General features: G+C 49.3%; 1 protein-coding gene across 1 annotated transcript in view; it reads left to right on the top strand.

The window, feature by feature from the left end:
• Window positions 1–9,105: 9,105 nt before the first annotated feature.
• ACOX2 (acyl-CoA oxidase 2) overlaps window positions 9,106–22,775 on the top strand; it is a 30,186-nt gene continuing 16,516 nt past the window's right edge. The window contains 11 exon segments of the mRNA XM_014559358.2: window positions 9,106–9,319; window positions 11,213–11,450; window positions 11,874–12,036; window positions 12,246–12,397; window positions 12,782–12,889; window positions 14,988–15,107; window positions 15,448–15,563; window positions 15,910–16,082; window positions 17,181–17,343; window positions 18,482–18,672; window positions 20,316–20,495. Of these exon segments, the coding sequence (XP_014414844.1) occupies window positions 11,291–11,450; window positions 11,874–12,036; window positions 12,246–12,397; window positions 12,782–12,889; window positions 14,988–15,107; window positions 15,448–15,563; window positions 15,910–16,082; window positions 17,181–17,343; window positions 18,482–18,672; window positions 20,316–20,495 (1,526 nt within the window). The 5' untranslated portion in view covers window positions 9,106–9,319; window positions 11,213–11,290.

The raw sequence follows: 22,775 nt of genomic DNA on the forward strand, positions 1-22,775 counted from the left end.
CCCAGCCCCTCAGGACTGGGTAGTTTCTGCAGGGTGGCCTTGTCACACTTGAGATTATGTGAATTCCAAGCCCCACGAGACCAGGGACCCAGAGTGTCTCTGCTCACCTTTACCACTCCCACCCAGGACTCTGCACATAGTAGGTGTTAAAAAATGTTGTGAATGGGTATCAGCAATGATCACGGCATCTATGGAGAGCCAGCCAGGTCACCACCCTTGGCAATCTCATAACATCCTTCCCATTTTGCAGATGAAGAAACCAAGGCTCAAGTAAATTAAGGAACTTGCCAGAAGTCACAAAACAATTCTTGCGAAGAAAGGAGATTCACACAGAGCCACCTGTGAGCAAAGTCTGCATTTTTCCCACTAGGGCCAGACTTTGCTCTTAGAAAGGGCTCGTAGGAGGCCCCCATGCCATCCCGACCTTTTGCCATGAGATTCAGAAAACTCTTTCAAACCTTCCATTTGTCCATCTGAACTTGGCAGATTTGGCTTCTACTTATAAAAATAGACTCAGGCCATTGTAGGCTGACCTGAGTCCTGGGGTGAGGAATGTCCATACACTGTAGACGTGGCCTCATCCCCAATGTCACACCCCAACGCCCAAAGCCAACCAGTCTCTTGGGCCAGCCAACAGGTTAGAATCTACTAAGGTGGTGGGATTCCTGTCCCCTTGCAGGCTTGGACCTGTGGCCGAGGAGTGGCCTAAACCACTTGATGTTTCGTTGCTCCCAAGGACCCCCACGCCCCAGCCACCTTGCTCCCACCAGGGCCGTGCCTTACAGGGCCCCATTTCGCTGGGACTCATGAGAACAGAGCCCTTACCTCCCAGTGGTCAAGTATCCTCTGTCACAGTTATCTGAGTTGATGATTGGCTGGTACTCACCCAGCGAGCACGCAGGGCTGGTCTTGTTCTCCGAAACTGGCCCTCTCACTCAGTGTGCCCATCTACTTCCCAGAAAGGACTTGTAGAGAGATGAGCAGGATCGCCCAGGGAGGGACCCCAGCAACTCTCCTGGGCTGCCTGGCAACAGCTAAGCTACCTGGGGTTCCTCTGTCCAAGGAAGGGCTTCCCATGGGACCAGGGCACCCAGCTGACCCTTTGGTGTACCTGAACTAAAGTGCTCATTCCCCCTGAGAGGTCAGCATCAGACTTGCCCTGTAAACAGGGTTAATTCCGTGCCCAGACCTGGATTCAAGCCCCAGCCCTGCCAATCACTTGTCACGAGTCTGGGCAACTTGCTGAAACACATTTCCCACATCTGCGACACGAGTAATGATAACTGTACTTACTGAACATTCAGTGTCGGTGCCAGGGACTAGGCTAAGTACTTTGTATGAACTTTCTTGATTAATCCCCCAGGACTGTCATTACCTCCATTTTGCAGATGGAGAATCCAGAGTTTAAAGAGGCAAAGCTACTGCTCAAAGGCACAGAGTCAGCAGGTAGCAGAAAAGACATCTACCTGGCTGGAGCCCGTGTGTTTATCTCGGCAAATCAGCATCTGCTGGTGGAGGCTGCAGGAGAATGTTTTGCAAAGCACCCACATTCAAGCCTTCCCATCTGCTGCCAGAAACATTCTGCAAGCCTGCTGAGGCCAAATGGACCTCCTCCTTCCTCCTTCCCTGCCAGCAGCTGGCCTGGCCCGAGCCAATTTGGTGGGGCAGAGCGGGCCCCAGGGACAAGAATCCCAGCCCCATCCCACTCATGGCTTTGAGAAGACAGTGGCCAAAGAGACACAGGGGCCGACACGCCTGCCCGTGGCCCAGGAAGCCCAGGGAAGGAGCAGGAAGGAGAAAAACGCACTGAGCACCCACTAAACGCCTGGCACATCTTGGAACCTCAGAGAACAGACAGAGAGCCCCCTGCCCAGCGTCTGGCATATCGCAAAGGATGGAAATTCCTTCTTCCTCTCTGTCTTCTCTCTTAGGGATGTTGTGACAGGTGGCACAGCATAGCTGTTAACAGCCCGGACCACAAAGTCAGACGGACTTCAGCCTTGGGGGTGGGAACCCGGCTCTGCCACTCGCCAGATGGGTGGCCTTGGACAAGTTACTTAACATCTCTGAGCTTCTCGCCCGTTAAATGAGGATTCCAGTAGTACCAGCCTCACAGTTTGTTAAGACTGAATTAACACGTATAAAGTGTTTGGCAAGTGCAGGCACATGGCCAGCACTCAATAAAAGTTAATTATCACCCTCCCTTCCCTCAGTACTTCCGCTCTGTCCTATCTGTCACTGACCGGAACCCTCCAACTCCTATTTCCACTTGTTTATTTCTCTCTGTCCCTAAGCTTGTCTGGCAGCCATCCCTCCCTCACAGCTGACCACCCCATGACCTTCTGCCCTTCTCCCAGTCCCCCTTTTTGGGGCAGCTGTCACCCCATAGCTTCTCACACCCAAATCCAAATTGAGGGACATTCTAAAAAAAACACCTTACCAGTACTCTTCAAAGTATCAAGGTCATAAAAGATAAAGAAAGACTGAGGAACTGTATCAGTTGAAGGAGACAGGACAGTTAAATGCAACGTGGGATTCTGGAATGGATCCTGAACCAGGAAAAAGACATGAGTGGGGAAAACTGACAAAAGTCAATGTGCAGTAAATGACCAACTCAGCAGGATTTCAAACCCTGCACATTCCAGATAAAGCACTGGCCCTTGACAGATCCTGGGCGATAACCTCAAAGCTCTTGGAATATCTTGCCTGAAAAGAGTACCTCTGTACACCTGGGGCCTTGGGTCAATGCCAGGCATTTTACCCTAACAATGTGACTTATGTGGGGCCATGGGTCATGCTGTATCAGTCCGATTTCTGGAGGGGCTGGAGACTGAGTAACTAAGGTCAGCCGCACCAGCCTCCCGTGTGACCCACGCCCTATCACCCTGCTACCAAGGCTGGCGTGAGCTCCCCTGGTGATCAGCGCTGCGTGCATGTTGTCACACAGAGAAGAATTAAATGCTGTCCATACAGCTCCACTGGGAGAGGACAGCTGGAAGGTCAGGCCTGGTCTCTCCTGGACTCCGCCTTATATGACTTTTCCTTGGCTGATTTTAATCTGTATCCTTTTGCACTAATAAACCGTGATCATGAGCATAATAGCATTTCTGAGTTCTGGGAGTCCTTCAAGCCAATCATTAAACCTGAAGTAGATCTTGGGGACCTTCCAACACACTCAAATAAGTTCTGAAGATCAGTCAGCAGTAGGATATCAGTGTTAACTTCTTGCTTTCAATAACTGGACTACACTTATGTAAGATGTTAACATTGGAGGAAGCTGAGTGAAAGGCATTCAGAAACTACTATTTCGTGCAACTTTCTGAAAATCTAAAGTTATTTTGAAATAAGAAGTTTAAAACAAAGAATAGGGAGATACAAGATGGTAATTATTAAAGCTAAGTGTCAGGACCTGTGGGTTCATCATATTGCTCTCTCCACTTTTGTACAGGTTTTTAATTTTCATTAAAAAAAAAATTAAGCTAGAGAATTCAAAAGTTTGGTACAACAAAGTGAAATGATCGCATCCAAAACATACAGAGCAGAGTCAGCTCCAAAGTAGAGAAAGATGATTTAAACATGGAATTTATCAAATACCGGAGGAGCCTGCACCCTGCCCTCCCCATGCAGCAGCCGCACTGCAGCTGGGCCAGGTGAGCGCCCCAAGCCCAGTCCACACCGTGCAGCTGCCAAGTCACAACCTGGCCGGGTGAGTGTCCAGTGTCCAGTCCCACCCTCCCCACAGAGCAGCTGCAGGCCCACCGCAGCCAGTGGGCATAAGGGCCACATGAGGGCCATCCCTAGAGTGCCTGGTGCTGGTGGCCAGAGGGACCATGCTTCCAGGCCCCACGTGTCATCTCTTACACAAGAACACTCCTTCAAGACTGGGGGAGGTCTATGTTTTGCATAATACACGTAGACAAACACAGATAGTTAAGCAAAATAAGGAGACAGAGGAACATGTTCCAAACTAAAGAACAAGATAAATCCCCAGAAAAAGACCTTAATGAACTGGAGGTAAGCAACCTACCTGATAAAGTGTTCAGAGTAATGGTCATAAAGATATTCACTAATCTTAGGGGAAGAATGAACACAGTACAAACTTCAACATAGAGACAGAAAATATAACAAAATACCAAAGAGAAGGTATAACTGAACTGAAAAATGCACTTTAGGGGTTCAACAATTGACTGGATAAAGTAGAAGAATGAATCAGTGAGCTGGAAGACAAAGCAAAAGAAATCAGCTAGACAGAGCAGCAAAATGAAAAAAGAATTTTAAAAAGTGAAGATACCTTAAGGGACTTCTAGGACAACATCAAGCAGAGTAACACCTACATTATAGGGGTCCCAGGAAAAGGAGGGAGGGTGAAAGGGCCAGAAAAGTTATTTGAAGAAATAATGGCTGAAAACTTCCCTAATTTGAGGAAGGGAACCGACATTCAGGTCCAGGAAGCCCAGAGAGTCCCAAGTAAGAGGAATCCAAAGAGAACCACACCAAAACACATTACAATTAACGTGGTAAAAGTTAAAGAATCTTAAAAGCAGTGAGAGAAAAACAACTTACTGTGTACAAGGGAACTCATAAGGTTTTTAGCAGATTTTTCAGCAGAAACTTTACAGGCCAGAATGGACTGGCATGACACATTTCAAGTGCTGAAAGAAAAAAAATTCCAACCAAGAATTCTCTACCTGGCAAGGTTATCATTCAGAACTGAAGGAGAGAGTAAAATTTCTCCAGATAAAGCAATAGTTAAAGGAGTTCATCACCACTAAACTGGCCTCATAAGAAAAGAACTTCTTTAAGCTGAAAAGAAAAGGTGCCAATTAATACGAAAACACACACAAGTAAAATTCCCATTGGAAAACGTAAATATATAGTAAAGGTAGTGCTTAAATCATTTATAAAGCAATGAGCTACCGGATAGATAAATTAAGAAAACAACCCCATTTACGATTGTATCAAAAAGAATAAACCAATGAGGAATACATTTAACCAAGGTAAAAGATCTGCACGTTGAAAACTGTAAGACACTGATGATAGATACTGAAGACAAAAATAAATGGAGAGATATTCCATGCTTGTGGATTGGAATAACAATATTGTTTAAAAGTCCATACTACCCAAAACAACCTACAGATTCAATGCAATCCCTATCAAAATTCCAATGGCATATTTCACAGAACTAGGACAAGAAATTCTGAAATGTGTATGGAACCATAAAGGATCGCAAATAGTCAAAACAATCGAGAAAGAAGAACAAAGCTGGAGGTAACACACGCCCTCATTTCAAACTATACTACAAAGCTACAGTAATCAAAACAGCATGGTACTGGCACGAAAACACACACAGAGCTCAATGGAACAGAACTGAAAGCCCAGAAATAAACCTACACATATACAGACAGCTAATTTACGATAGAGGAGCAAAGAACACACAATGGAGAAAGGACAGTCTCTTCATTATGGTGCTAGGAAAACTGGACAGCCACATGCAAGAGAATGAAATGAGACAACTATCTCACACCATACACAAAAATTAACTCAAAATGGGTTAAAGACTTGAATATGAAGGCCTGAAACCATAAAATTCCTGTAAGTAAACAGGTGATAAGCTTCTTGACATTGGCCTTAGCAATATTTTTGTGGATGTGATTCCAGAGGCACGGGAAACAAAAGCAAAAATACATGGAACTAATCAAACTAAAAAGCTTCAGTACAGTGAAATAAACTATCAACAAAATGAAAAAGCCATCTACTGAATGGGAGACGATATTGCAAGTCATATATTCCACAAAGGGTTACTATTCAAAATATAAAAAGAACTCATAAAATTCAACAACAAAAAACAGACAACCTGATTAAAAAATGGGCAGAGGACTTGAATAGACACTTTTCCAAACAAGACATATAGATGGCCAACAGGCACCTGAAAAAATGTTGCAGCATCAGTCACTATTATGGAAATGCAAACCAAAACCACAATGAGATATCACCTCACACATACTAGAATGGCTATTATCAAAGAGATAAGAAATAATAAGTGTTGGAGAGGGTGTGGAGAAAAGGTAAGCCTCATATACTGTTGGTGGGATTAGAAATTGGTGCAGCCATTATGGAAAACAGTATGGAGATTCCTCAAAAAATTAAGAACAGAACGACCATATGACTCAGCTATTCCGCTTCTGGGTATTTATCTGAAGAACATAAAAATGCTAATTTGAAAAGATATATGCACCCCTATGTTCACTGCAGCATTATTTACAATTGCCAAGGTATGGAAGGAACCTAAGTGTCGATGGATGAAGAATGGATAATGAAGATGTGGTGTGTGTGTATGTGTGTGTGTGTGTGTGTGTGTGTGTGTGTATATAAAAAAAACTACTCAGCCATAAAAAAATAAAATCTTGCCATTTGTGACAATATGGATAGACCTTGAGAACAGTACACTAAGTGAAAAAAGTCAGAAAGAAAAAGACAAATACCACATGATTTCACTCATATGTGTAATCTAAAACAAAAACAAACTTATACAGAGAACAGGCCAGTGGTTACCAGAAGGCCAGGGGGCTGGAGGGTGGGCAAAAGGGGTGAAAGGGGTTAACTGTATGATGACAGATAGTAACTAGATTTGGGGAGTGGTCACTTTGTAGTGTACACTGATGTCAAATTATAATATTTTACACCTGAAACTTATATAATTATATTTAAACAAATTATACATATATATTTTTAAATTTCATATATATATATATATTAAACAAAATCAAGAGCTTACTCTCAAGATAAGATGTGGAAACTACGGCAGAGAAAAATTAAGCACCTTCCCACGGTCAGTGTTAGCACAAGTCCTCGGCAGAGCCAAGCTGGAACCCAGAACTTTCCTGTCCAAACAGGAGGGTCAAGGCCAACTTTCCTGAAGCCACCACCTTGTGTGTGGCCACTGCCAACAGAAACAGGGGACCAGCCCTCCCCCAAGTCCCAGCAGGACCTGTTAGGTAACGTCTCAGAGTTTGGATCCTGCCCCTTCCTCAGGACACAAGCCGGACGCTACCTCGGGGACACAGTGGAAGGCTGTGAGGCCCCTCAGTGAGCAGACACCCCATACCACAAATGAGGAGGCAGAGACCCGAGAGGAAAGCGCCTGCCTGAAGTCACCACGTCTCAGAAGTCCTGCCAGGACAGGAGCCCTGGGTCTGTTGATTTCTTCTCCAGCCTTGCGTAAATGGGTTAAGGGCCAGTCTCTACCATCAAAACACCTAGTTCAAATTCCAGCTTCTGTAATCTACTTACTGTGCAAACCTGGCCAAGGGACAACACCTCTCTGAGTTTGTTTCCTCCCCTGCAAAGTGGGAGATGCGACCTCCTTTCCTGAGTTGTTATGCAAGGAAGGTGAAGGAACCTATAAACATCACACTCCACTCACTGAGACCTGGTTCCCCCTGGGGCCCCACCCCAAGCAGTGCTCAATGCACTGTAGGGGCTCCAGAAACACGTGGTGTGGTGTCTTCTTCACGGCACCACGTGTGACACTAAACATGTGGTTTTCCCACTCCAACAACCAATTCTCCGACACTTACTGGGTGTCCAACGATTTAATTCTGACACGAACTCTTGGAGTTAGTGCAGACCCCACAGGTTTCGGGCTCAGTCCCACAAGACTGCCCCCACTTCAGACAATACCTGCAGCTATAAATTCAGGGGTTCCCATGACCCCCACCCCAGGTTCAACAGTCTACTAGAATGACTCACACAACTCCGGAAAGTACTTTCCTTACACTGACTGGTTATCATAAAGGATGTGACCCAGGCATGGCCACTGTAAGGGACGCACAGGACAAGGTGTGGCTGGGAGGCAGTGCGGAGCTTCCCACACCACCCTCCCAGCACCTCCGTGTGTCCACCAACTCAGAAGCTCCCCGAACCCCATTGTTTAGGGCTTTTATCAAGGTCTCATCACGTAGGTGTAACTGATTAAATCACTGGCCACTACTGATTAACTCTATCTCCAGCCCCTCTCCTTCCTTGGAGGTTGGGGGTGGGATGGGGGTGGGGGGAAGAACTGAAAAGTTCCAACCTTCTAATTAAGGCTTCGTCTTTCTGGCAACCAGCCCCCATCCTGAAGCTATCTGGGGGGCCCCAGCCACAGATACAAAAGATAGTCTTATCACTCAGGAGAGTCCAAGGGTTTTTAGGAGCTCTGTGCTGGGAACTGGGGACAAAGATCAAATCTATGTATTTTACTGTACCATAAGGGGCAAAAGCTTGGAGCTAAGAAAACCAATCCAGGAGCTTCTAAATCCAGACTGCCATGACTTCCCGAAAGAGCGTGGCACTGTGGTGGGATGAAAAGACAGGGGAGCTGACAGAGAAAGCAGGACAGCCCTGGAGACGTCAGGAGAGGAAGAGAGGGCAAGAAGGTTTTAGGTTCAAAAAAGTCACAAGTTCATCAGAAGTGGGTGTGAGTAACCTGCTGGGTCTTCCTGCCCATTCTCACTGTGATTATCTGTCTCCCCAGCACCTCCACAACCCCAGCCTGGAAGCTTCCCAAAGGCAGGGGACTAGTAAAGTTTTATTTTCTGTGGTTTGGGCTTCCTGCTACGCTCCAGCGCTTAGATCACTGCGGACATTCAAAAAAACACGTCAGTAACCAACCCAATCAGTGCATCCGGTACAGCCCAGGCGCTCACATGCCTGCCTGTAAATATCTCACCAGGACACCGAATGTAAAATGCCACTATTAAATACCACTCCGGGGAATTAAGAATTTCCTCATGGGGAATCAAGAAAACAGTAAGAATCTCAAGTTACAAATACGTGGGGCTTTGCAGTTTACCAGCAGCTTTCCTTTACACCCTGTGAGTTCTAGCTGAGGGAAGGGAAGCTGAGGGAGGTGACGTAATTCAGAGTCACACCCCCAGGATGTGAACCCAGGTCCTTGGACTGCGGACAGGGCCTGTGGTGTTCCTTTCTGCAGAGTGACAGTGTGGACATCTTACCAGGACCAGGCATTGGGAGGCAGGTCAGATAGGCAGGGAAAGACAGAGGCCTGACTCACTGAGCTGCCCAGCCAGCCTCATGCTAAGCTATCTATCCGGCTTCACACGCCCACAGCACCCGTCCGGGCACTGCACAGTCACACCCACCAGAGGGAGGCAGGAGAGCACAGGGACTGCTGGAAGCTGACAGCCCGCCAGGCACTGCCTTCACTCTGTGGTCCAGCCCCTCTCGGGGAGGAGAAAGGGGCCTGGCCACCCCTGAGAGGCCTAGACCTGCAGCTACAGGGGCCAGACCAAGCCTAGAGTGCAGACACAGGACAGAGGTGAGTCGGGTGAACCGGGCCAAGGGGCAGGGGAGGGACTGGGAGACGCCCAAGAGCAGGACCCTCCCCACCACTCCTAATGACCCTGAGTGCTACTTTTTTTCATTAAACTATTTTCTAGACGCCACCTCTGAGCCAGGCCCTGTGCTAAGTGTTAGAGCCACAGCAGGAATGTAAGAAAGATCCCTGCCCTCTTGAGTAGGTGGAGACAGCAATAAACATACACAGTAAATGAGTAAATTATCTTGTATGTTAGGGTGAGTGAAAAGAGAACAAGGAGACCAGAGTGAGGGGGTTGGGAATGCTGGGGGAAGGGGCTTGGGGCTTTAAAGACGGTGCTCAGGTGGGCCTCACTGAGAAGGTGACACTGATCAAAGACTTGAGGAGGCAGAAAGCGAGGCAGGAGGACATCTGGGGAAAGAGTGTTCCAGGCAGAGGCGGGGGGTTGGGCCTGGCATGTGCAGGGCGAGGGGGCAGCAGCAGTTAGTGCAGGGAGGAGGGGGCAGGAAGAGAGGATCCAGGGGGCAGATGGGAGCCCCTCTAACATGCCAAGCCCCCTGTCAGCACCCCACGGCCCTGCCACCCACTTGGGGGTGTCAGTTTGGAAGCCTGCATATGAATCCCATTTGCCACATGCGGCTGCATGACCTTACAAAGTCTCCTCCCTTCCCAAGGCTCCTGCCCGCTCTGTAGCTGTAACAACAGTAGTGGATCTGCAGGGTTGTGGTGAAGAATGGGAATCAAAATAGCGGCCACCTGCAGGAAAGATTTACAGTATGCCTCCTGCAAACTGGGATCTTAGGACCCCAAAAAAGCAGAGCTGCCCTCCCCTCAACCAACACACTGCCTCAGGAGAGGGACATTCCAGTAAGTAAGGAATTGTGCTTTACTGTCCACTCTAATAGCACCCAGGGGGGGCGCTGAAGGGGTGCTCAGCTCTCCCAGGGGACACAGCCGTCAGGAAGGCTTCTTAGATGAGGTGGCCCTGGAGGCTGGGGCTCACTAGGAACACCAGGGGAATCAGCGGGGGCAAAGGACAGGAGGAGAGGGACAGGAGGCCTGGGTAGGGGGAGTGGGCGGACCCAGGGCAAGGGGCAAGTGGGGTGGGAGGTGGCTGGGCAGAGAGCATGCCCTCTGTTCCACAAACAGCAGGCACCAGGGAGCGGATCCCCAGCAGGGGAGGCAAACAGTGTGAATGCAGTTTAAGAGCTTATGCCGGCAGCCAGCAAGGGAACAGATGAAAGACACTAAGAACAAGTGAGAGATGATGGTGGCCTGGGTGGTAGCCATGGGAATGGAAGGAACAATGGATCAGAGAGACTCAAGAAGTAGAACAGACTAGACCTGGTGGTTGCCTTATGGTAGTGGAACAGGGGCTTCTAAGAGGCTGAGGGCTTGCTGTGTAGGAGGCAGGGTCTTCCGTGGCTGGCGGGACTAACACAGGGCTCGAAGGGGAACACTTCACAGGCAAAGAGCAGGCTTCCTCTCCTCAGCTCCATAGTATCCCTCAAGGCTCCAAGAAGTGGGCTGAGTAAGCCTGGAATGTAGGAGATCCCCAGTGAGCCCCCTAGGTGGGGCTGCAGCATGGGCAGAGCATGTGTCCTGTGCCCAGACCCCATCTAGGATCTTCCCAGGCAATGCTTGTAACACGAACTGAAGCGGCAGAGCAGGTCTTGGGATCAGACTCTGTCAAAATCTTGCCTAACTGTTCACTGAACTACTGTTTAGTGAGCAGTTACTGCATACAGCCCTGGACAGTGCCTGGTACACAGCCAAGTGTCCACAGAGAGGAATGTGGGGATGGAGTGGCACTCAGGCATTTAAGGGAAGTTGCTTTCCTCCAAAGCAGGCCCTGACTGACACCCAGCCCTGAGCAGTGCCTCCTGCACACAGGATCTTAGGGGCGCCCAAGGCTCAGAGCAGCCAGGCCAGAAGTATCTCTTCTCAGACACCAGGCAGATCCAGGCTACAATGGGCAGTCCAGTGCACCGAGTGTCACTGGGGGACACCTGGAGCAAGCAAGTGCACCCTGACATACAGAGCGAGAGGCACATGCAGTCCTTTGACGTGGAACAGCTCACCAAAATCCTTGACGGAGGTGCCCAGAACACTGCACTTCGCAGGAAAGTTGGTAAGAGGAGGCTAGGGAATAGAGCATCTGTTTTATAAAAATATGCTTTTCTCAGAAAAAGAGTCCTTCAATAGCAGTCCCACCTCCAAATAACAAACTCTGCCCTCAAAATTCCACTGTTAGAGATTCATTCCTTTGGACCTTGATGGCATCTTTAACATGTCAAAATTCCCTGAGCCCATCTAGGCTATGGAAGAGACCTAGGCAGCAGAAGGCCTGGATGCTAGTCCTTATTCTTCCACTGAATAGCTATGTAACTTGGGCAAGTCACTTTCCCACCTCTGGGCCTCACTCATTTTATCTGTGAAATGACAGTAATGTTTGACTTCCTTTCCAAGTCCATGAGGCAAGTGGATGGGAAGATGTGAAGGTACCAGGAACCTCACCCAGGACTCTAACCCGTCTCTTCTCTGTCCCTGGCAGAAAGCATCATCCACAGTGACCCAGTGTTTAGCCTGAAGGATAATTATTTCATGACCCAGAATGAACACTACGAAGCCGCCTTAAAGAAGAAATTCCACATTCAGATGTTAGCACAGCGCCTGGGCTGGTCGGAAGACAGTCGTGAGTTAGGATACGCTTACAGGTGCTCAATCCCAGGACAGCCCACCAGAGAGGAATTCACCAGGGATCCCCCAGAAAACCCAGCCCATGGACTGTTTTCCCCAACATAGGGACTGCTTGTTGGGAAACCAGGATAACAAGCGCCCCTTCCCCCCTGCACTCCCCCAGCCTGAGGGGCCCTGGGCCCTTGTCTCCAACAGGCTTTTCAACCACTGTCTCTCTCCCCGACAGAAGCCTTTCTGGAGATCTGGCCTTAGGTGTACACAACATCTTCCTGAAATCCATCAGGAGCCTGGGCTCAGAGGAGCAGATTGCCAAGTGGGCCCCACTCTGCAACAAGTTCCAGATCATTGGAACATATGCCCAGACAGAACTGGGGCACGGTGAGCAGGGGCTGCTGAGTGCAGTGTGCAGGTTGTGCACCTCACAGCTCCGGAGTCACAGATCTGTGTATTTCGTGTGAAGAAGTTACAGCAGGGGGCAGTCATGGGTCCTGAGGAAGAGGTGGTTTTCTCTAATTTATATGAACCCACTTTATGAGCCAGCAGCGGAGCAAGTCGTTCCTTCTGGAAATGTCAACCACCATCCTTATCATGGGCTGGCCATGTGTCCTCTGCACAGCCCACCGGTGAAAGGAGACTACAGCTAGGAGCTACCCCTACTCCATACTGGGCTGGTGCCCGGGAGCTCCAGGCCCATCTAGACGCTGCTCCCCCGGAGAGATTTCCATCCTGGCCCAATGTTTAACACCCCTCTTTCATTTCCAGGGACATATCTTCAGGGCCTGGAGACTGAAGCCACCTACGATGCAGCTACCCAGGAGTTTGTGGTGCACAGTCCCACGACGACGGCCATCAAATGGTGGCCCGGTGGCCGTGAGTATGCATTCGTCCCTCAGCCCCATCTGTCCCCAAGGACAACAAAGTGGACAGCACTGACTTTGATGTCCAACAGACCTCAGATCGATTCCCTGTTCTAGGCTGGTGACCTCAGGCAAGTCAGTTGCCCCCCTGAGCCCCCAGGTTCTTATTCAGTAAAACAGAGGGGATGTGAAGAATTTCATCAGTGAGTGGCTGAGCGGCCCCCGGGGGAACTGTGAAATAGCAGAGGAAACCAATCCAAACTCTGGGGGGTGACAGTCAAGGCCTCTCTCTCACACACAGCACCCCACCCAACACACACGCCTGGCCTTGTCTCAGGCACCCCCCCACCCCACTCCTCTCATCAACCAAGTTAACGATCAAGCTTGCCACCAGCCAGCGCACAGGGTACACAGTCAATGAGGAAAGCGTCCCTCCCTTCCCCAGCTCCAGACACCCAGAAAGGCTCAGGCCCCCCCCCAGCGCCGACCTGGCCGCTGGTGCCACATCACCCACTGTGGCCCCCGGGGGGGCCTCTGGGACTGTGCTCCCCAGAGTCTCAGGGATTTGCCAAGCCCCAAGGCCCTCTTCCTTCGATTTGAGAATACACATCTGAAGACCCATCTGTGGCACTTGAGGATACATTAGGTGAACCCTAATATGGAAAATATATATATAATGAGCGTGAGGAGTCCAACTAAAGCAGAGAGACAGAGACATGAGAAACCTGCAGAGAAGGAGGAAGACTGAGAGGGAGAGAGAGGTGGAGAGACAGAGTAAGAGAGCAATGCAGGGGGCGGGGGTAGGAATCAGTGTCCACTGACCAAAGTGCAGAGAAAAGAAAACAGCCTTTGAAATTAGGCAGGTTCAAATCCAGGTTCTGCCACCGCCAGGCCAGTGACCTCGAGCACTTTACTTCATTCTCTGAGCCTTGGTTTCCTTAACCGGAAAAAGGGACGCAGTATACCTGTCCTGCAAAGACTGGAAAGCACCAGCACAGGGGCTGGACCACCTGGATATTAGTCAACGCTAGTCATCTGTGTTCATTATTATTAGGTTGATGGCAGAGTAAGTCATTAATAGGTTTTTGAGGACAGGAAAAAAAGCTTGCTTATTTCACAGTGCCTCTTGCAAGTCACTGCTAGATTTGTTTGGCTCTTTGAGGGTAGTTCCTCCTCTTCGCGTTCAGTGACAACTTCAGGTCCCAAAGGTGCCCATCTGCTGGGGTGGGGGCAGCGATGCACATGTCTCCCCATGATTTGGAACCCATGTTCTGATCCCAGATTCTGACACACATACCCCAGAATCTAGGGTGTAAAAATCCTCCCTCCACAATTTCAAAGAAAATAACTCAACAGCACACACTTCAGTCAGAAGAATATGATAAAACCAAGTTTTAAAAGATGTCAAGCTTTCCCAGATTGCTCCATTTGGGGTGTTTTCATTCACGTCCATAGCCTTTGCCAAGCTTTGCCTTTGGAAGGAAGAGCAGCCAGAGGGTGTGGAGGGCTTTGGTCCCCTCAAGATCTCATCAGCCTCCGTGAGCCTCCATGCCCGTGGAGATCCTGCCTGCATATTGCAGGGTGGTTGCTACACAAACCTGACTTGCAGACATGACCTCCAGTACCTCCAGCCACCAAGTCTCCATAAATCCCTCCCCGCCAGTGCACTCTAGAGCCAGACACTGACATTAAAGCTCTATGAATGGTTCCAGCTATTTCCAACAATGAGTCAAGGCCTTGTGAATCAAGGAGTATCCTGACCAAGCACCCCTGGGCTGCCCTGGATGCTACCTCCTCCAGTGCCTGGCCCCACCAAGCCAATCCAGTCCTCAAGCTTCTGAGCATCCTGTTCCCTCTGCCTTGCACACCCTGTCCTATGTGGTTCTCCTGGAAAGCACCCCTTGCCCTCCAGGCTCCTGTGCATCCTCCCCTGACCCCACACCCTATGAGGCAAATCAGACAAAGCCCCATCCCATCTCATGGAGTGCCCTGCCCTTCCCCATGGTCCTCCTCACAGATTGGGCCCACATCCAGGGTCTTGATGGGGGAGGGTTCGCTTGTCTGCTCTGTATACCGGGGATCACGCAGAGCCTCTCACCTCTCTGCCTCAGTGGGATGGTCAGCCACCCATGCCCTGGTCCAGGCCCAGCTGATCTGCTCAGGAGCCCGGCAGGGCATGCATGCCTTTATAGTGCCCATCCGGAGCCTCCAGGACCACAGCGCACTGCCAGGTAAGCCCCTGTTTCTTCTTCTAGGACCCCTGCCAGGAGATCCCTACCAGACCCCAACAGGCCTCCAGTCTTGGGGCACCAGAGGTCCACGGGAGAAACTAGGATATGTCTCCCTCGGGCAGAGAGGGGCCCAGTTGTACCTGTTAGACCTGGTGCTAACTGGCTGGGTGACTGTGAGCAAGATTCTGCACCTGACCTCAGCTTGGTCACCCGCAAACAGGTGTAATAACCCCAATGTCACAGGCCGCTGTGCGGCTTAGATGAGCTGGCATGCATGTGTGGTACCTGACACACAGCAAGCTCTCAACCCAAGGACGTACCCATCTCCATCTCCTCCTAGGAATCACCGTTGGAGACATTGGGCCCAAGATGGAATTTGACCACATGGATAATGGCTTCTTGCAACTGGACCACGTGCGGATCCCCAGGGAGAACATGCTGAGTCGCTTTGCACAGGTGGGCTGAGGGTGGCATGCATATTTACCTACAGTGTGGCCTGGACACAACCAGTCACTGAACAGACGCCAGCTGAGTGCTAGAGGACATTCTGGAGGTCCCCATTTTGCCAGGCATTATCACGTGGGGAGGTCCAGGGTGTCCCAGGAGAGGAGCTGTGAACCGAGCCACTCAGACAGTAGCTATTTTGCAAGGAGCACAGGAATGTTTCCGTTTTAACGCAAACATCCCTGGCTGGCGGTTCACTATGTCTTTTCCAGGTGAGGACTGTGGTACCCACAGTTCTGGGCATGGGGCAGGCTGGGGAGCCTTGGCTCAGACACATTGCCTGTCCTTGGTCCACCAGGTCTTGCCAGACGGCACCTACATCAAGCTTGGAACAGCAAAGGCCAACTACCTCACCATGGTGGTGACGCGGGTGGACATACTGTTGGGCGAGGTCATACCGATGCTAGAAAAGGCTTGCGTCATTGCCATCCGCTACTCGGTCGTACGCCGCCAATTCCGGATCCGGCCCAGGCAAGGGGCGCCCAGAGGAGCTGCCGCAGCCAGGGTTTCCTTGGTCCCACAGTGCCTGCCCCCTGACACCAACCCTCCTCCAGAGTGGGGTGCTGGGAGCACGCATTACTCTCCCTTGCACACATACCTGCCTGGACCTCCCCCATCTGGTCTGTGGGGTCTCTGTCAGGCTCCCTCTGATCCTGGCTGACTGGCTGGCGCACCTCTGTCTGTCAGTGTCTGGTCACACAGGGCTTTGTGGGACTGTATGTCTTTGGCCCTGTACCACCAGCTCTGCCTCAGTCTGTCTGTCCTAGTCCAGCTGGGTCCAGCACAGCTGTGATCGGTTGAATGTGTCTGGGATGGCTAGGTGCCGAGCTGTGGGTGAGTGTGGCTCCCGAGTTTGTTCTGTCAGATGTGAGTGATTGTGTCTGGAAAAGCCCAGCTGCCACTCTGATTGGACTGTACACAGCTGAGGTTGGTTCTGTCTGGCTGTGACTGTCAACCTCTGACGGTGGCATGTCCACATTTGGATCCGTTTTGTGGTGTGTGGCTGTGTCTGGCTAATAATCAGTCCGCTCCACGGTTACTGCAGGCCCCTATGCTGCATGAGCCTCAGGCACTGAGGGCATGGCAACGGACAAGGCAGGCGCCGTCCCCACCTCGGAACCCCACCAGACCCAAACCCACACCCTCAGTGTTACTGATTAGGCTCCACGTATTTCCCAGCACACAGCAACTGCACCTGGACAGCAAAATGTCAAGGTTCAAATCATCTGGGGTACAGGGCCACAAGCCCTCAACCGAAATCCTTAAGATCAGATATGTTGGAATTCAGAACTTTCCAGATTTTAGCAGGATAATACGGTGCATATATTGTAATTTTGTAAACCTACTCCACAAGAGGCAGCACCCATTAAGTAAACATGTCAATATTTCTACAGCAAAACGTGTGGATTTCACGTTAGATGGGAATTTAAGATTATCACTACCCTCACATCAGTCCAGGTCAAGTTTTGCCGTGAGTTATAAAAACCATCCATTTTAAAGGCGTTTATGGCACTGGGGACATGGGAAGGCAGATGTAGCACGTAGCGATTAATCGCAATCTTCCCTCAGCGACCCGGAGGCTAAAATCCTGGACTACCAGACGCAGCAGCAGAAGCTCCTCCCTCAGCTGGCCACGGCCTATGCGTTCCACTTCCTGGCGAGCAGCCTCCTGGAGTTCTTCCATCGCTCCTACAGCTCCATTTTGGACAAAGACTTCAGCCTCCTGCCTGAGGTACCTGCTGCCTGCAGTGGGCTGGACGAGGAGGGTGACTGGAACTGTCCTCCCACTGGGAAGCAGCCCCCATGGGCTCGTTCACTCCGCCCCCCCCCCGACTTCCAACATCCCAGGGCCCCCTGGGTGAACTGTACCTCAGTATACAAATCCACCCACATCTGGCCCCCAGAAAGCTTCAGACATATTAGAGGAAATAATCATACACAGCGTACACAACACAGGTGCACAACCCCTGGTGTGACTTTGAAACCCAAAAAGGTCTGAAAACCAGAGGTCGTTTAGAACTCATTTGGTGGCAATTTGACCTGAATTAACCTGATTTATCCCACTACATGTGAAAACATTTTTCAGCAGAAATATTAACATATTGAATTTCTAAGGCTGCCCTGGACTCCTCTAGTAGTCTTACATATAATCTACCTTAAATGCCCTGCTTTACCTTTCTAAAATTCAAAACAATATTCTGATTCCAAAACATATCTGGCCTCTAAGGTCTCAGATAAAGGACTGTGGACTTACATATACATTAAGGTTTAGTCTGTCCAGGCCATGTGCTTTATAAACATTGCTTCATTAATCCTTCCAACTGCATAGCACGCACCATTTGTATACCCATTTTGTAGATGAGGGAAGTGAAGCACAGAAAGGTTAAGGGACACAATCTTCCACCCAAGGACTTGAAAGTCTGAAAGATGGGAAAGGGCTTTTAAGAACCAAAAACTCAAACCAGGTCTGCTGCCTGGCAGCCCCTCCTACAACCCAGGGCAGTGGGTTGATGGTGGACCTCCATTCCCAAGGCCAGCTCTCCAAACCCCTGCTTGCCAGCAAAATCCATAGCTCTTAGATGATAGTGAGCCTGATCCAGGAAGCACCTCTTCCCGAGATCCTGGAGACACTGGCCCAGACAGTGTTCCTATGTTCTTCTTGCCCCTACAGCAGGGCTGCCTCTTTGTATGACCTCGGGCGAGTCACATAACCTGAGTCACAGTCTTCTCACTCGTCAAGCTGTGAGCTGACGAAACAGGGCTTACCTCACAGAGCTGTGCTCAGTATACAGTAGGCACTCCGTAAATGCTGAGCATGGTTGTTGCTGGAGGGCCCCCTTTGCCGCCTAACTCCCTCCCTGTCCTCACAGCTTCACGCACTGAGCGCAGGTGCCAAGGCCATGGTGACGGACTTCTGCGCCCAGGGGGCGGAGCTGTGCCGCAGGGCCTGCGGTGGACACGGCTACTCGAAGCTGAGCGGCCTGCCCTCCCTGGTCACCAGGGTGGCAGCCTCCTGCACCTACGAGGGTGAGAACACTGTGCTCTACCTGCAGACGGCCAGGTAAGGCCCAGGCCTCTGCCCAGCCCCCAGGGACCCCCCCAAGCTCTGCGGAGCTGAAGTACCTTCTGATGCCCACAGATGGAGCAGACTCTGGGGACTGCCGATAGGAGACTGTCCAACTCCCTCAACATGTCTCCAATCCATCCTTTTCTCCCCAGATCCATGCACCTCCCAGCCAGGCCGCCATCCCTCTCACCTGGACAACAGCATCAATCTCCTCACTGGCCTGCCGCTTCCACCCTGCCCCACCTCAGCCCTTTCTCCACAGGCAGCCGGAGGGAGCTTTTCAAAGCCTAGAGAAGATCACATCCTCCCCTTGCTTGAAATTCTTCAATGGCTCCCACAGCTTGTAGGGAAATGCCACAGTCCGCGCTGCGGCCTTATGACCTGGCCCCTGCCTCCCTCTCTGTCCTCTGCTCACCTCCGCCAGCCACACGTTTCTCTTTCCCATGCTCACTTCCCTCCCGATACTCCCTGCCCCCAGGTTGTTGTACAGCTGTCTCCTCTCACCCTTCAGGTCTCAGCTCAAATGACCCCTCCTCGGACGCCCTCCGTGACCACTCCGCCTAGAGTAGCCCCGTCCAACCCTCTCACTCAACACTGTCCTGTTTCCTTCAGAGCCATTATGACAATCAGAAAGCGTCTCTTTTTGTGTGACCTGGAGCTCCTTGAGGGCAGGGAGTCCACCTGCCTTGCTCACTGCTGTACCCCAGGTTTGGCGCAGGGTCTGCACCAGGAGGCTGCAACCTAAAAGGCAGGGAGAAATGGCTGATTCCACTTCCTCCCAACAGGTGCTTTCTTTTCATCCCTCTTAAGCCTGTGGGTCTCGTGGCTGACAAGGCCTCCCTCGTGCAGGCTCAGGTGACCAGATGGGGCGACTACATCTCCATGCAGGGAGAAAGGGCTTACTGGCCAATATGTTACATAATATTTCTTTAAAGCTTTTAAAATATATACTTATTGGATTTTTTCAAATCACAAAAGGAATACAAAATCATGTATTAGATACTCTATGCTCTGCACTGTGCCAGGAACTCTGCAAGTTCTATTGCGTTCAGTTTTCACAAGCCCCCCTGTGAGGTGGCTCTCATCCTCATCTAGAGAGGGAGAAACTGAGGCTGAGGGAAATGGAGGAAATTCTACAGCGTCACATAGGTCTCAGTGGAGCTGCACAGAAATCCAGGGCTGTCTGACCCAGACTACAACCACTGCGCTGTCACAAGGGAGAAGCCGAGTCACCTGTGATTCTCCAGTTCATGTTCACATCCTTGCATCTATCCTTTTATCAGCTAAGAAAATTTAATTTCCGCAGTCACCATACAATTCATCATAAGTCCCCAAATCACAAGATCCTAACCAAGAGAAAAGATTGTTCAGATATCAAAAGGGTTTATGTTCAGGAGCTGAGAGTGTCTGCCCAGCTCTGCAGCCCCAGCCGCAGCCGTTTCTGAGCACACTACAGCCCGGGCATGCACTTCGGCTTTGGAGTGAGAAGCAGCCATCAGTAGGGACCTGGGAAAGAGCCTGGGTGGCCTTGGTTCTCCTACAGGGAGCATAAGAGTGCATGCTGCTGGGAGAGAGGGGTGCTGGGCTGTCCCACAAAGCTCCCCACCCCCTCACCTGCCTGTACCCCTGACCCCTAGGTTTCTGGTGAAGATCTACCTGCAGGCTCAGGAGTCCCCAGGCTCCACATCTCAGAGGTCTCTCCCTCAGTCTGTTGCATACCTGACTGCACCTGACCAGACCAGGTGCCCAGCCCAAAGGGCTGCCGACTTCCTCCACCCAGAGCACTACACCATGGCCTGGGCACACGTGGCAACCAGGTAAGCTGGAGCTGAGAAATCAGCCTTCCCAACCGGGGGCAGACTCCTTCCCACACCAGGGCCTTTGGGATTGGCTGGGTGGGCATTGGTGGACACTCTTCCAAAAACCACCCCTACCCCAACCCCCTCAGTCCTCTCAGCTCCTACTGAGAGAAGGGAAAATCACGGCCATCAGCCATGGACCACCTTCACGTCCCCATTCTGGTCAGGATAGTGGAAACACATCACCCCTCTGACCAGTGCAAGGAATTTTTTTTTTAACATTTTTTATTGATTTATAATCATTTTACAATGTTGTGTCAAATTCCAGTGTTCAGCACAAATTTTCAGTTATTCATGGACATATACACACTCATGTCACATTTTTTTCTCTGTGAGTTATCATAACATTTTGTGTATATTTCCCTGTGCTATACAGTGTAGTCTATTCTACAATTTTGAAATCCCAGTCTATCCCTTCCCACCCTCCACCCCCCTGGTAACCACAAGTCTGTATTCTCTGTCTGTGAGTCTATTTCTGTCCTTTATTTACGCTTTGTTTTTGTTTGTTTGTTTTTGTTTTTGTTTTTTAGATTCCACATATGAGCGATCTCATATGGTATTTTTCTTTCTCTTTCTGGCTTACTTCACTTAGAATGACATTCTCCAGGAGCATCCATGTTGCTGCAAATGGCATTATGTAGTCGGGTTTTATGGCTGAGTAGTATTCCATTGTATAAATATACCACATCTTCTTTATCCAGTCACCTGTTGATGGACATTTAGGCTGTTTCCATGTTTTGGCTATTGTAAATAGTGCTGCTATGAACATTGGGGTGCAGGTGTCATCCTGAAGTAGATTTCCTTCTGGATACAAGCCCAGGAGTGGGATTCCTGGGTCATATGGTAAGTCTATTCCTAGTCTTTTGAGGAATCTCCACACTGTTTTCCATAGTGGCTGCACCAAACTGCATTCCCACCAGCAGTGTAGGAGGGTTCCCCTTTCTCCACAGCCTCTCCAGCATTTGTCATTTGTGGATTTTTGAATGACGGCCATTCTGACTGGTGTGAGGTGATACCTCATTGTAGTTTTGATTTGCATTTCTCTGATAATTAGTGATATTGAGCATTTTTTCATGTGCTTTTTGATCATTTGTATGTCTTCCTTGGAGAATTGCTTGTTTAGGTCTTCTGCCCATTTTTGGATTGGGTTGTTTATTTTTTTCTTATTGAGTCGTGTGAGCTGCTTGTATATTCTGGAGATCAAGCCTTTGTCGGTTTCACTTGCAAAAATTTTCTCCCATTCCGTAGGTTTTCTTCTTGTTTTATTTCTGGTTTCCTTTGCTGTGCAGAAGCTTGTAAGTTTCATTAGGTCCCATTTGTTTATTCTTGCTTTTATTTCTTCTAGGAGAAAAATTTTTAAATGTATGTCAGATAATGTTTTGCCTATGTTTTCCTCTAGGAGGTTTATTGTATCTTGTCTTATGTTTAAGTCTTCAATCCATCTTGAGTTGATTTTTGTATATGGTGTAAGGGAGTGTTCTAGCCTCATTGTTTTACATGCTGCTGTCCAGTTTTCCCAACACCATTTGCTGAAGAGACTGTCTTTATTCCAATGTATATTCTTGCCTCCTTTGTCAAAGATGAGTTGACCAAAAGTTTGTGGGTTCATTTCTGGGCTCTCTATTCTGTTCCATTGGTCTATATGTCTGTTTTGGTACCAATACCATGCTGTCTTGATGACTGTAGCTGTATAGTATTGTCTGAAGTCTGGGAGAGTTATTCCTCCAGCCTCTTTCTTTCTCTTCAGTAATGCTTTGGCAATTCTAGGTCTTTGATGGTTCCATATGAATTTTATTATGATTTTTTCTAGTTCTGTGAAATATGTCCTGGGTAATTGGATAGGGATTGCATTAAATCTGTAGATTGCCTTGGGCAGTGTGACCATTTTAACAATATTGATTCTTCCAATCCAAGAGCATGGAATATCTTTCCATTTTTTAAAGTCTTCTTTAATTTCCTTCATCACTGGTTTATAGTTTTCTGTGTATAATTCTTTCACCTCCTTGGTTAGATTTATTCCCAGATATTTTATTACTTTGGGTGCTATTTTAAAGGGGATTATTTCTTTACTTTCTTCTTCTGTTGATTTATCGTTAGTGTAAAGAAATGCAACTGATTTTTGAACATTAATTTTGTAACCTGCTACCTTGCTGAATTCTTCAATCAGCTCTAGTAGATTTTGTGTGGACCTTTTAGGGTTTTCTATATATAGTAACATGTCATCAGCATATAATGACA

The sequence above is a fragment of the Camelus ferus genome, chromosome 17, assembly GCF_009834535.1.
Source record: "Camelus ferus isolate YT-003-E chromosome 17, BCGSAC_Cfer_1.0, whole genome shotgun sequence".
In the NCBI taxonomy this organism is placed as follows: Eukaryota; Metazoa; Chordata; class Mammalia; order Artiodactyla; family Camelidae; genus Camelus; species Camelus ferus.